This window comes from Botrytis fragariae, assembly GCF_013461495.1.
Source record: "Botrytis fragariae strain BVB16 chromosome Unknown tig00000163, whole genome shotgun sequence".
Lineage (NCBI taxonomy): Eukaryota > Fungi > Ascomycota > Leotiomycetes > Helotiales > Sclerotiniaceae > Botrytis > Botrytis fragariae.
Window position 1 is genome coordinate 618,490 of NW_023500999.1, and position 14,684 is coordinate 633,173.

The 14,684-nt window shown below is 43.3% G+C and overlaps 3 protein-coding genes across 3 annotated transcripts; 1 reads left to right on the forward strand and 2 right to left on the reverse strand.

Annotated features, from left to right (window-relative positions):
- Nucleotides 1-2,724: 2,724 nt before the first annotated feature.
- Bfra_009775 (uncharacterized protein) lies at nucleotides 2,725-3,746 on the forward strand (the record flags this gene model as incomplete). The annotated part of the gene is made up of 4 exons (XM_037340113.1): nucleotides 2,725-2,835; nucleotides 3,138-3,197; nucleotides 3,464-3,609; nucleotides 3,692-3,746. The coding sequence occupies 4 exons, from the start codon at nucleotides 2,725-2,727 to the stop codon at nucleotides 3,744-3,746; spliced, it is 372 nt and encodes a 123-aa protein (XP_037189336.1).
- A 2,314-nt stretch (nucleotides 3,747-6,060) lies between these two features.
- On the reverse strand, nucleotides 6,061-7,514 carry Bfra_009776 (putative transcription factor c2h2 protein; the record flags this gene model as incomplete). Its single annotated transcript, XM_037340114.1, has 2 exons — nucleotides 6,061-6,373; nucleotides 6,433-7,514. 2 exons carry the CDS (start codon nucleotides 7,512-7,514, stop codon nucleotides 6,061-6,063), a joined length of 1,395 nt encoding a protein of 464 aa, XP_037189337.1.
- Nucleotides 7,515-13,090: 5,576 nt separating this feature from the next.
- On the reverse strand, nucleotides 13,091-14,574 carry Bfra_009777 (putative protein-vacuolar targeting protein atg18 protein; the record flags this gene model as incomplete). Its single annotated transcript, XM_037340115.1, has 4 exons — nucleotides 13,091-13,154; nucleotides 13,205-14,244; nucleotides 14,323-14,477; nucleotides 14,529-14,574. The coding sequence occupies 4 exons, from the start codon at nucleotides 14,572-14,574 to the stop codon at nucleotides 13,091-13,093; spliced, it is 1,305 nt and encodes a 434-aa protein (XP_037189338.1).
- Between the last annotated feature and the right edge of the window lie 110 nt (nucleotides 14,575-14,684).

Consider the following 14,684-nt stretch of genomic DNA (forward strand, 5'->3'; position numbering starts at 1 on the left):
GCATGACAGGGCACTGGCTTAGAGGCAGGTATGAATGGCTACTTGATAGGCCACAACAGGAAAACCGTTTGACAATTCAAAATGGGGAAGCACATAATAAGTGGCAAAAAGCCACTGGGGTCATATGAGTAGAAGGATTTCATTCATGAATGTTCGGTCCATAAGGAGAGGCTAGACTGGGGCAACTCGAGACATTCAAAATCCAGTCAACTTGACCTGTTATTGGCCGAACAAACGACTTCTAATGTTCCAGCGGCACCTAGCTAGTGAAAACCTCCTTGTCTGGAATTGAGCAGATGATTTGAAGCCAAAGCAGATTTATGTTGAAGATAATTCGCTCGAAAAGCGGTTACATAGAATCTCTCCGCAACCTCGCATTAGGTCATTCAGATTCAAGATACAGAATAGGAAATAAAGCGAGAGTTCTAGTAATACTCATTAGGAATTTTAACTTTCAAGATCTAGAATTGGCTTATGACCCCTGATGCACTGCTGATGAGTCCCAAACGGGCAATGGCTGAAACTTTTTACGAGTGCAGATAATCCTTGGAGAACTAAAGAGGCACATTATCAAAATATTTCTCCTATTGGACAAGTCATTTCTCTCTAAAACTGAAATATAAGGCCCCTCTCCATTGATAATCTCATTGTGGAGTTTTTTGGGACCCAGAATTCTTTTTGAAACAAGAGTGTCCACTTGGTCTCTAAAGATATTTAGATGCACATCAACATTGGCATATGTGATTTGGTGTGTGTGGATAGGCGTTCCACCGACTGCATAATGCTTGAAGATCTTGTTTGACTTGCCGCGATACTCCACTTCAAGGTATTTAATAAGCGCTGAAGATGCGCAATCACTAGGACTGCATATGGCATGTAGGGCCGTAGGTTCTACTACCATTTCAGGTGCAGACTGTGCCTCGCGGAACGGAGCGACGCTGTGAGATCTTTGGTGGAGATATTCTTAGGATTCTACGCCGCCTTAACTGGCTTCGATCCGAAAACGTACATTCGTTGGAGAACCCGAATGGGAATCCAACTCCGAAATAATTTTAAGTACGGAGAGATGAGATTGGATGTATTGGATATAGAGTTTAGTGATAAGAATAGCCATCATCTTCCGATGAACAAGGAGAGATCGTCCAGGTAGTAGATCCGGAAATGCATTGCAACGTAGCCAATGTAGCTTTGGTAAACGATGCTTGATGTCAATCAAGTGTAAGGATACTTGAAGGAATCGGTGATCGAAGGGTGTGATAGGTGTGATGGAAGGACGGAAGTCGTCTAATTTCGGTGGCTCATTGCTCCTACCAGAAAGCTGACCGGTTTCTGAACCTTGCAGAATAATAAGAGCGTGTCATCCACGTTTTCTTAAAATGTGTTTTGGTACATTCAATGTACGTAAAAATACAAGCAGACAGATGTATAACGATTTAGCAAGGGGAATAAATTATCTCTCTGGGGCTATGTCGACATATGAAACGATCTTCAACTGTTGAAGACTTTTCTGCAGCTCGCACTGCCGCATTCCAACTATCAACCTTGAGTGGAGAATTTCAGGGTAGTGGATTTGTTCGTTCATACGAGATATACATCTTGAATATCAAGGATTATGTAAGGCAAGTGGCTGATCATGTTGGGGGCCAAGTTAGATGGATGTACATGGGGCCGTCGGCTTAGATCATGGATCATAGAATTCTAGTCCGCATTTTAGATGAGATGAGATGAGATGAAGCCCCCGTCAGCCAGTCAGCTTTTGACAGTGGGCATTGTTGCTGTGCGAATCAGACAACTGCCGTTGTTCTGTATCGATGTGTGGGATTGATTGTGAGACTATTCAGATTCCCCCCACACAGACATGATTGCTTGCTTACATTGCAGTTCGTAGGCTTGACCAATGAGAAGATATCCCTCAATGTCCCCCCAACATGCCAACAATACACAATAGATTTGCTGCATAGTAAGAACTAGATATTCAGCCAATGTGAATGGTAACCATAGAAGGGAAATTGGTTTAAGAATAGAAAGACGTAATGTAATGGGTTAGAATGAGACTGGGTGTGAAGTAGTAATGGAACGGAGAATACCCCGAATTAGGCGATGGCTTTCTAAGCGTCGGGGAACGATCACCCCGATATTCAGTAAGAATCACAGTTGTTTTCTCGTTGCCCATGTACAACATACCATTTCAAGCACAAACACCTTCTACTTTGAACGAGATGATCATGAGATATGACATATTATCAAGAAAATAAGTCCGGATCATTTCTTGCTATCTACTGAGGAAACTTGTTGATACGTTTTTGTGAAGTCGGCCAAGACACTACCCATGATTTCACAGTTATCTTTCCATTTATCCACCTGTTTTCGACCCAAATCTATACACAGAGATGATGCACGTTACATCTCGAGCCCAGTTATTTTGTAATACCCAGTACTTTGTTAGAAAGGAGTTACCGAAAGAGCACCACTGAAGTAACTTTTGCAAGGTCCTCGTATATTATCAACCACTTACTACTCGGCGGGGGGAACAGATGGAGAGCGTGAAGGTGGGCACTTGAGATTCGAAGTGATTCAACTCTTTTCACCAATGTATCTTATCCTCATCTGAACGATCACAACCCAGTCCTCGTCCATCATTCTCCACGATTTTTTCCTTGCCACTATCAATCGAACGATATATCCCGTTAATCCACTGAGTTCTCCACTATCGTCCGGAACATCATGTATATTATTTCCGGGATTGTTTTCAACCTCAAAAGGAAAAAACAAGCTCAGATGAAATTAATAGCAGGCATCAACGATGATATCCCATGGAAGATCAAAGCGTCTATCGTAAGATTCAACTACTAGGCGAAATGCTCTTGTTTATAGCCGCCATTTAGGAGCGTACCACTGCCGTGCTATCCGTTGCGATACCATCTGGATTTAATTACTTCTTGGCTTGTTGGCTTATATAATCGGGTCTCAGCCTCCAAGCTCGTTCGTTTCAAAAGCTTCTGAAACCTTCGATCAAGGGCAACACAGAAGTAGCGTTCTTCGCAGTACTCGGCGTAGCGCCATTCTTTTGAAGTGTGGGTGAAAATGCAACCCAATGTACAGAAGCGAAGTACACTATGTACCATCATAACAGACAGGATATCGGACGACGTTGCCACGAGCATGACAAGCAAGAAACGGGCCAGAATGTAACGGTTGTACATGCATCATGTATGACAATCATGGGTCATGGTTATCATGAATTCGGTTGTTCCCTTGTGCATAAATGTAAAATATCCTAGTTCAAATTACATTTCACGGTATTACTCCGTACAATTAGCCTCGTCTATCGAGAAGGGACTCAGCGGGAGCTCCCCTTAATAATTGCATCTCAATGTGCAAATGATCAACATTGTCAGCCGAAACTAGCCATGTTGACGGCCAGCAGTAGAACCAACATCTGTCATATCTAACAAATCGAAAGACAACACATCAATCTCAGGGGGTAAAATGCGCGCGCTTAAAAATACCGATTCTTCCCCTGCCCGGAACACGCGCAGCCATCTACCCCGTCTCCGTCCGGACCGGTTTTCATTGCGGGGTTGACTTTTGGCCTTTAGAGACGCAAGGGTATGCGTCCTATTTGAAATTCAGCCTCCCGACCAATGGTCATCTTTTTCACCAACCAACAGCACGAATTTTCAGCCAATAGATGGCCAATCCATTCGAGCGGTATCGATGCCGGATTTACAGTCATTACCGTGTAAGCACCCTTTAAAGCAACAAAAAAACGTATGATTAACCCACAAGGAGAGGGGGATATTCCCTGATTTTCTGCTCTTACCTTCTCTATTCGCTCTAGTCCGTCCAAAATCATTTCCCATCTAATATTTTGTTTCTATTTCCAATTTCTCATTAAGTCATACATCTACTTCGTACATACGGTAAGTACCTTCGTTCCTCCCCGGCCACTAATTCCCGGTCACTTTTACCCTGCTGATGCCCCTGTGATTCTCGCTTACCGCACACCCTCCAATCCAACCCATCGACCCGGCATAATGTTCTCCCTTTCTTACTTACATCTTGACCCCTACCCTGGCATTCATATATTCGTGATCTATTCATATTCGATCATACCTATTCTTTATAAGTTTGTACCCACTAGCCCCATCATATAAGTCAGCATTAGCCTCACTTCGTACCTGCCGCCCTAATCACATCCATCATTCTAAGCAGCAATGACCATGGTTCCATTTCACCTATGTGAGTAGCCAATAAACTAATTTACATTCAATTTATATCTAATAGCCCGAGCTTCTTACCAACATCGAAACGACGAAATGCAAATAATTCCTATCATGTGAATAATTTAATTCCAAATTCAGAATCATGTCCCCAATTGGGATTTCACGAGGTGCCCAATGATCTTGAGAGAATTTAAATTTATTTCAACTCCTGGTACGATGATGGAGACAGCTGAAAGGGGCATACATGATACAGCATCTAATTCGCAATGCAAAAACGAATAGGTACACCGAGAGAACTCAAAACAAGGCAAACGAAAATTTCACAATGGTTGTTCAGGTAAGGCAAATAATTCAACGCAGATGTCAATTCAAAACGGAAATTTATTTTTCTGTGTCATCTTATCTCATCTATTTGATCTGTGCAACTAACAGTCCCCAAATTTTAATTCGGCCATCCAACGATCGAACGAGTTCCAGCTTCAACTCGCTTGTAAACATCCTTCCCCTTCAATTTTTTTGCAGTTACCAAAGACGGGAAAATAGAAATCTCTCTATGTAGTGTATTATATCACATAACTCAGCTCTGATTCATACATATAGTAGGGACGAAATAGAAAATAGAAAAATAGAGATTGATATCAAAAATTGAAGAGATTCAGGATTCATCATGTCTTTTCCATCCAATCCCATGAGCCCAGTCCCATATTTACCCTGCCGTTTAAAAATTATCTCGTTCCCGAATCCATCGCGGATATTCCCAAATGAATGAATGACCTTGACCTTGCCTACCAAAACCCAAGTCTTTTTTTTCATCCATCATCCTACCAAGCCTTTATTTCCCAGTGCCGACCGACCGTTTGTGTGATGTTGTATCCCGCTGACGGCGGGATTATAGAATTTGAAAAGGGTATTCGTGCGCTGAAGGAAATATGAAAAGAATGAACAAAAGAGAAGCTATAAAACAAGGCTGCTAAAGAAGAAAAAACTGAAAACAAAACGACCAAAACAATAAGTTGTTGAATAACATCGAGATCCCACTCTCAAGGAAATCCACCCAACTGTTTGTAAAAGTAAATGTGATGAGTTGATATTGGAAGCGACCGAGGTCCGAATCCAAACCATCGGGATTTCGCAAATCGCAGATTGCAAAAACAAAAAAAAGAGTGGAAAATTCCCCCCAAATGACACCGAGTATAATTACACAACGCAAAGCAACACAACACAACCAAACAGGTAGGAAAGGGAAAAAAAAGGAACGGATGACCCGATGCAATGCAAGGCAAGGTAGCCAGCATCGCGACTGCACTTCCCAATGGACGCGTGAACGAGCGCTCAGCATTCATCTCCCAATCTTACATTTTGAATTCGTGCGGTTGGTTGTGCATCGTACATCCGGTTATGTAACCATTAGTGAACCCCAACCTAACAAGTATTCTTTGGCATACGGAGACATGTAATTGTTTGGATTTGAACCGGAAGTATATTTCAGTGTGGTAGTACACATGCGTAATGAATAGTGTGGCGGTACAAAACGATACCAAAAATGCAGGTTCGTGCTGATATCTGACATCCGCGTATGCACGTCGGGTTTTTTCTGGAATAACTCATTTATGATTGATGACTGATGATGACTGATGAGTTTGAACCGAAGCGCTGAGTTATCGAAAATCTAGGTGATTTTTTCGTATTTTGCAATATTTTGTGCAAGGCTCTGATGGAAATGAAAATGAAATCAAACAATCTTCAAATTCCCTCGGAAATTTTATGTCCATCGTATCCTTCGCGCCGTGACCGTTCTCAAATATCCTGCGCCAAACAATAATGATAGTAAAATCTACTGAGTATGCCATATAGGCTCATGATGGTGATGTTCCGAGCTTGTCGTCATTAGGTATGAAGCCCCTGATGAGACTGATGTAAGAGGGCTAACCATAGCATCATGAGGCGCATGACCGGAGCTTTCGCTGTGTGGGGGTGATGAATAGTGGGAGTTCTGAATGTAAGATGGATTTCGTCCCATCTGATCTGGATGAGTTGGAAGCACTAGCTTTAGTGTGTTCATGGAATTGCTGTCCATAGCGTAGTTCTGAGGTCTGAAATCAACAGTTTCGATATCAAAGCGTTTAGAACAACCATCTTCCATGTGTCTATTGTAGTTGTTAGTTTAGGGGGGACAGTGAAGATATAGAGGGGGAGGGAGGCGTACCTTCTCAGTGTGTCTTTCCTTGCAAAATATCTGCTGCAATAGTCACATTTGTGGTCTCGTTGCTTCATGTGAACACTCTGGTTATGGCGTTGAAGGTCCGTCTTCCGGACGAATTTTTTGGTACAGTTGTCCACAGTACATGGAAATGGATACTCTCGGTCTGCATCGTGAGTTTCCATGTGTGCTTTGTAGTTGTAACTACGACCGAAAAGCTTTCCACATCCTTTAACACGACATTGGAAGTTTGCATCTTCCTTGGTGGTGAGCTTTCGAGGTCCCCTGGTCCTTGCTACTACGCTTGGACGTCGAAAATCTTGTGATGGTGATCTATCCTGACTTTCGGATCGTCTGTCATAAGTCGGGATTTGTAGAGCCGAGAATGGTGGCAAGTCAGTGGAAGTGTATTCGACCTTTTGTCCCCATGGTGATTGGTCGTAGTATGAAGTCTCGAGCGTTCCTGGATACGTAGTAGTTGCACCCACATATTGAGTGTGTCCGTTGTGGGGGGAGCCTAGTGTGAAAGAATCACTATTTGGAGCATATTCTGGATGGTCTTCCATCTTGATACGTGGAGTGTAAGAAGGTATTGATCCCGCTTGAGTAAAGATCTCTGAAGGTGGAGTAGAAGAAAGTGAAGAGCGATGAGAGGTATTGCTGGAGTGAAGTGGAGAAGCTGGAAGAATGGATGTTTCGGCAGTTTGGGAAGTGGTATATATATCAGAAGTAAAAGGAGCTGATACTGCCGGATTATAGGAGGCAAAGGGATCATACTCTGCGGAAAGGATGTTGGGCGTTGACCTTGATGACCTGGGCGAATCACGGTGTTGCAAAGACATATCTGCCCAGTGGTTGGTGGTCACAGACAATGAGCCTCCTGACTCCGAGCTAGCATCCTGATTGTCCATTGCTGGAGGAGATCCTGGAATAGAGCAAGAATAGAGTCCCAAGCCTTGAATAGAATCCGTTGATCTGTACCTCGAGTCACTTTGAGCCGGTGAAGGATATTCAAAGAGTGGCTGTGGGTGGCCTGAGAATGTGAAAGGCGGTGTTGGGGAACGAGTGGATTGAGGTGTTAACTCCATGGTTTTTATAAAAATAGGGAAGGGATATCAGGAGAAGTAGAGAAGTGATGGAAGGAGCAAATAGCTAATGTAACGGTTGGGGGCTAGAAGTGTGACTTGAGTGATGGCTTATGGTGCCAGGTACTGGTAGATCACGACTTGGAGATGTGTAATAAATATCCCTGAAATGTGATGTGATATTTCATACAGAATCTGAGGCGATGACTGTGGAGAACGAGGACTTGGACCGTGGCGAATATAAACCTGAAGGAATCGGGAGTTTGGAAAGCTTTGGGAGTGATATGCAACAGGATGGGAAAGGTTGAAGATGCAATACGAAGCTACTAGAATAGCTGGAGTTAAAATATTAGGAAGATTGAAGGATGTAGGGTGGTAGATGAGCTGTATATTTCCTGTTCTTTCGAGGAAGAGAAAGGAAGACCACGAGCATCTAAGTATTGCAAGGCAGATTTCTAAGGGTTGTCGTGCTTTTCAAATAAATATATATAAACATAGCGGCTTTAATGGGATCCTGTAACTCACCAGGGTTGCGGCAGTCTAGGTTGGCAGACGGAACTAGTTAGAAGAGGAAGCAGGGGGGTGGGCCCCATGGAAGTTCAAATCGGTGGCACCCTTGTCGTATAAGCCAACTGCAGGAGACGCACTGGTCGAGATCCGACATAAAGGTAACAAAAGTTACCCGTAAGCAAGGATATTATGCTAATTGTGCTATATTATAACGGCAAGTAAGTTAAATAAATCAGGTTAAGAGTGCAAAGTAATATGGGGAAGGGCAAGTGGAGGATTTGTTATTGTATGGGGCAAGTTAGCATAATCGAAATGACTGTGTAGTTTTTTTAGTTTCTCGTTTAGAAGAGCTAACGGCCCCAAAAGATTGTTAGAAGCAGTAGCTGAAAAAGTAGAATGCATCTAATTGAATAGAATTGGTATTTCCAACAGAAGATTTGCAAGACAACACTTCAAGTTGCTATATTTGATGGTATAAAGCAGGCTCAGGGGCCCATTCGTCCCAGGGTCTCGAGGAAGAGTACAAAATGAAAGACTAAGCCTTGTCATTGTTGTCAGATAGATCTGGCAATCATTGGCTGAGATATGATTTGAAGTATCTTTTTTAGGCCATCTCGTAATTTGATCTCGTTTAGAGTGAGTGCTGAGGCTGTTGACTGAATCGGGGGTGTGCTCTCAAATATCGGGATATCTTTCACCATCAGATAATGAGATTCTTATCCGCAAGGGTTCCCACTACGACACCACGCTCAATTTTGGAAAGTTCGCGAGAAATCCAGGGACGTCTAAGTAAAGATTTCCTGACTCTATCGTTACCCTTACCATATATGGAATACCCTTACAAGACTTCTCAACAGTCAATCGTAGAGTAGATATCTCTTATATCCCGGATGTATGATCGTACCAGAACCGGAACGCTGTGTGGATCAGAGATAGCATGGTTTCCCTGTCGAATAGCACGTTGTTAATGGAACTTGGAATTGCATTTGATATTTCCAACCCAGTGTTTCGAGAATCATCACTCAAATTATCAGTAGTCGGTCATGAGGAATAACCTTCTAGAGGACAAACGTGTTGGATGACTGTACTCCGAGTCTCCCTAAGGGAAGGTTACTAGCAAACGCGCTGCAAAAATTAAAAATTGACACTAATCAACATAACTATTAGTGACCGTTCTAGCGTCTGAAAGCTTATAATTTTTTACTTCTCCACTGATCACTTCCATTATCTCATCCACATATTAATTAGCTCGAGACTAGCTAGGTGCCAGGTGGTATCCTTTGCCATTGACGCGCAAAATCACCAATTTACCCGCTGTTTGGGTATTAAAATCAGATCAATCTTACTTTTTCAACCAGTCATTTAAGACACTTCCAATCGAATGCTAGAGGGATGACGATAAAAAAAGCGCGCACAGCCTTGAGTAGTTTAGTAGCGACGTTAGAACTTAGGACAGTAGGAAACGGCTATTGGAATAGGCCAGTAGGAACCATACCTCAGATAACAAACAACACTATAACAGTATTTTAAGGGTTCAGGGCTGTACGGTACGGTACTGTACTTTATTATGGCATTTCTAAGTGGACCACATGTTTAGACCCGCAGTTAAGTCTGGTCAGATGAATGAAAATAGGGAAATGGGGAAATTGATGAATCCAGATCTTACAGCATGAAAACAATGCCTTGCTAGATACATCGTGGAGGCCAGGCTACAGGATGGTCGATCGGTCGTTTTACTTGTTGCAATGCGTTACGTTACTTTACCTTTGTCTGCTTGCTTGCTTCCGTGTTATTCTTGGGTCATCGAGTCGAGATCAAAATTGATGTTTTTGTCAGATAACAGTCAGAGATTCGGCTGCCTGCAGATGGGGGAAACAGATTGTCTCGGCTGCCTCTGCCCTAGATAAGATTAGTGTGATTTCGAGAGATTTCGAGAGTTGAAGCAGCATTAGATCCTCCCTCCACTTCTGGTTTAGCTGCAATAAAACTCGTTGAAAAATGAGGCCACTCAAGCCACTGTATTTTGTATATTTTGTATGTGACAGGCTACCGAGCATGACCCTGAATGGCTATGTCTTTTGACCTCCCACCAACACATTTAAGGGACAGCTCGTTTAGGTCGATTTGCGGGTGTGCTTGATCAGTGCATCAGAGGGCTTAGACCGGTACAACTATCGAAGTATTATCAAGATCTTGGCTGAGCAGTATGATTACCTCAGTCTTTCACTCTATCTACTCCTGTTGGAACGATTTGCGGATTGTCGTTGCATCATAGAACCATTTGTTTAATACATTTGCTCCCCTCCTGGTCCCCTTCATTCACGCGATAGGATGTAACTCATTTTCTTTTCCTTCTTCCCAATTACTTGGGTCCGTATGTTCGTACTTTCGATCCAGTCAGAAGCCCAAGTTTGCAACCGAGTTCATAGGGCCAGTTGTTCCCACATATCAACTAGCCTGCCCTGCCAATCTAATTATCGACCGTGCGAATTTTTGGTCCAGGCTAACAAGCATGTAGATCTTTTTGGGACCGGATGGGTACATATAACTTTAATGGTCGGACTACACTCTATTAAAAAAGAGGCTGTTGGACCGAAATGACAATTTTCCACTTTATTAATAATAATGACCAATTCCCGACCCATGGAAACCGAACGGTGAATGCCATGTTCCCATATTTGAATCCAACATTTACTTGATTAGATGTCCATCTTATCTGCTCATCCGCTCATCTAATCCCATTTTTGGAAATCTCCAAATTTGACCTACCGCAATGCATGAGATGATATACAAGATGTCAGACAGCCTAAGACCCATCAAAAGACTTCTTACACCTAGCCATTGAGTCGATCTCGTTTCAACAACCACACCTCGTCTTCGGGGTAAAGTAAAAACCACGAGAGATCGTCTCGTCTGCCTGTGCTCCCCGAGAAAATGCCCACACACCCATACTGATCTAGCTTCATACCCTAGCTGTTGTAACTGAAAATCCAACCCTTGTAAGTTCGTCCCAAATAAATCCCATAGGTTGAGAACGGCTTATAGCCGGATGTGTCTTTCCTGCGACGGCGCTTAGATCCCTGAAGTTTTTCAAACCCGACTGGCCAGTACAAGCAGGAGAGAAGGTCAGTAGATGGAGGAAGATGAGGGGGAGGAAAACCAAGTTTTGGGGCCATCCGATGTTGTGTGATCATGGAAGAGATGCAGATGCACACTTACACGCGATGCAATGCTATACTTTCCCTTGGGTAGATTATTATGTACAAAGCAACTGTACGTGAAAATCCCTCCTTGCCATGCATATCTCTTTGTTTGGGAATAATGAATAATGAATAACATCTATATTTATCAATGATGCATCTGAGTTTCGTCCATGTTGGTCTATTTGAAGTGATAACAGCCCCACGACCGGTACCTGCTTCGTGAGGTCGAGAATAGACCTGAGATGATCATATGCTAATGATGCAATCACACATCCCCTGTTTGTTTGATGACTCTTTTTTTTTTCTTCTGTTTTTAGCTGGCCTGCCTCCATACTCGAGCTCGATGCTTTGATACCGCAAATCTGCCTTGAGAAGGCAGACTTCGCGGTTAATGTTCAGCCTCTGCTCATGAATCATATAAACGAGCCTTCGATATCCTGGATGTGCAGGTAACTACGTAGGAACTACGAGATAGAATCATCTAATCATATTAATTCCAAAACCCCATAAGTAATCTTTCACTTACAATCTCAAAATTCCATCTGCATTCCGCCGAGGCTGTGGTGGGGCTTCCATCCCCTTCCACCAATTCCGAAAATCCTCCCCTGAATGCAACATCACCTACATAGACATAGATCACATGAACATTGACACCATCATCATAACAACAGCAACCTCAAGTTCTAAAAAAGAATTTAGAACAAAAAGTTCTCCTTGGGGCTATCAGGATTCCAAATCCACCATCCAATCAAATCCAACCCAATCCAGAAATTCCTCCATCTAATCACCCACACATCAAAGGATTCGAAACAACACTGTACCTACATACTGCTGCATATTCGCACAGAAACACAAGAAATTCCAAAAATGCTCTATCTGTCCACGAATAAACCCCCGGGTAACATATCCGAACCCAACTCGGTTTAACACCCATCAGTTCAATCCATCTCTATCTAGTAGGTAGTTCTCTGCGGTGAGACTCCTTCCGGAGACGTTTTTCTTCACGCTAAATTATCATCCAAACGTAAACGAAAGGATTCACATTCTTGCGCAACCACTCTAATGACCCCAAGGCCCATCGCCACCACCGAATATTCCTATCTTCCACAAAAATAGGCGATATACAGCCTGTCAGGGTCTTTCTGCAAGGTACGGTACCTACATCGTGTATTTGTATATCGTTCTCTGAAACGCGATCCAATTTATAGTATTATCTACGCGGCGCTTCATCCTAATCCATCCCATCCCATTTCGTCTCATCTCATCTTACCTCATTCACATGCCACAAAAGCCCTGAACAATGAGTAATCTGGGGATACTGGGTTTTGGACATGTATGATCCACTCTAAAATACACACATGTAGACAGGGCTACAACTACATTGGCACAGACAGGTACGGAGGAATTACTCGCCTATCCTATCCGTCGACGATTCGAATTGCATGCAGCAAAACCCATGCCTGTCACTGAATCCTTCTCGCGCGAAATACTCAAATAAGCCCTATTCTACCACTCCACTCTACTCCGGCCCAGGTAAAGGTGGTTGAACCATACTCCGTGTCAAATTCCTTTTTGTAAGTGAAACTTGTCAACCTACTGAATTTGGCAGAAAGACGATAAGGGTTACTAGATATGTGGAGGAGATAGCATGTTATGAGAACGAGATGAGATTGTAATGATATTTGTTATTAATTTTTACGACCAATGAGATGAGAGACGGCTCGTAAGCTAGGTCAATAATTCCCCTCCTAGTACCGAGAACGACCGACCAGAAACACCTAACATAATGCTGAAAGTTTTAAAGACTGAAGACTAGATAAAGCACGCTAAAGCTTGATAGAAAAAACGCCATTAAATATACACCCTCTAGGTACGGTAGCTCACATAATTAATGGGCGGTGGCTCCAGACTGTCGTCGCCCTCAAGGACACTGCTGAAGTGGTTAGAAATATATAAATCAATCACGGGATTTTTACTCACGAATACTGTTTAACCAAAATTCCCTCTCCTCCTGTCTCCATGTCTATGCTGTAAATGTAGAAGCCCCCATCGCTCGTCACTACCATTACTTGGGGACTACTGCTACTCATTGCCACAACACTTTTGACTGGACCACTTCGGGGAGTAACTCCCATTCCTCCTTTCGGAAGTTTGATGAAAGCGAAATCTCGCGCTGGCTCCCACATTTCAGTGACAGCTTGGGGTAGGTATCCTCCAACGACTCCAGCAACACCTTTGCCCACCATTTGCGAGGATCTCCTGATCATGCTTCCAAAAGTGCCACTAGACTTGTTCTTTTCTATAGGAACATCTACCGTTTCACTGCCAGGTGAAATGCCAGCTGGAGGAGACCCATTCTCACTATCAAAACTCCGGGATCGTCTCCATTTATCTTTGTCGCCGGGAGATCGTGGGGACTCCGGCAAACCAGTAACAGGCCCGCCCAAACGGAATATATGGATTGTATCAGAGTTTGAGGATACGCAGAGCAGCGTAGAGCTCATGTTAAATGATAGACTAAAAATTGATGACGGATAAGTGCCTCTTCGAAATTGGTAGAGCTTCTGTCCATCTGGTACCGAAAATACCCTAATAATGGTTCCTGTTTCTGACGCGGTTGCCAGCAGCGTTCCATCATTGTTCAATGCAATACAAGACAGTGGTGCTCGATGTGCCTCAATAACATTTACAGCCTTTAATGATTTCGCGTCAAATATGAGAACCTCTCCGGATGTCGGTGCAACGTATGGAGAGAGTGGTGGTGCATGGGCTGGTCTCTTATCTCCAGTCTCCTCCCTGGGCTTTGGTAGTGGATATGCCAAATAGCAGTTGTCAGACGAAGCGGATAGGGAGCATATGGCGTTGGGGTTCGCTGACGTAGAAATGGTGTATAGTAGACCCATGTTCTGTATATCGTACAAGTATATTTCCTCCTCCAACAACACGGCAAATCGTTTTCGGTTCAACCGCACCGCCAAGACCGCAGATGGGAATGTAAGTTCGCATATCACCGTGCCTCTCTGTAGTGAAAAGAATGGTCAGCATATGTGATACTCGGAGGTCCCAGGACATATAATAACTTTGATCTCAAACCGTACCTTGGTATTCTGAATCACAATATGTCTGGGTGACTGCTTGATGGCCACCAAAGACGTTGAGAAAAGCATCTCAATTATAGTTACATTCTCATTATCCCCCGTGAATATCTTTGAGAATGGCTCGGTGTGGTATATTCGAAACCCTTTGGCAGTTCCTGATGAGAGGCATTAGTAATTATCGGTATTGGATCAGATAGAACACCAACCAACTGCCAGGCAGCTGTAGTCCTGGTTGAACGTAACATAATTCATGGCTGCGAATCAGGAGGCCCTAAAGCGATTATATGCGCGACGATGTTTCTCCAGGATAATGCAAGTACTGTGCGCTGCAAGCTTCAGGGTTGATTGGCAATCACAATGGC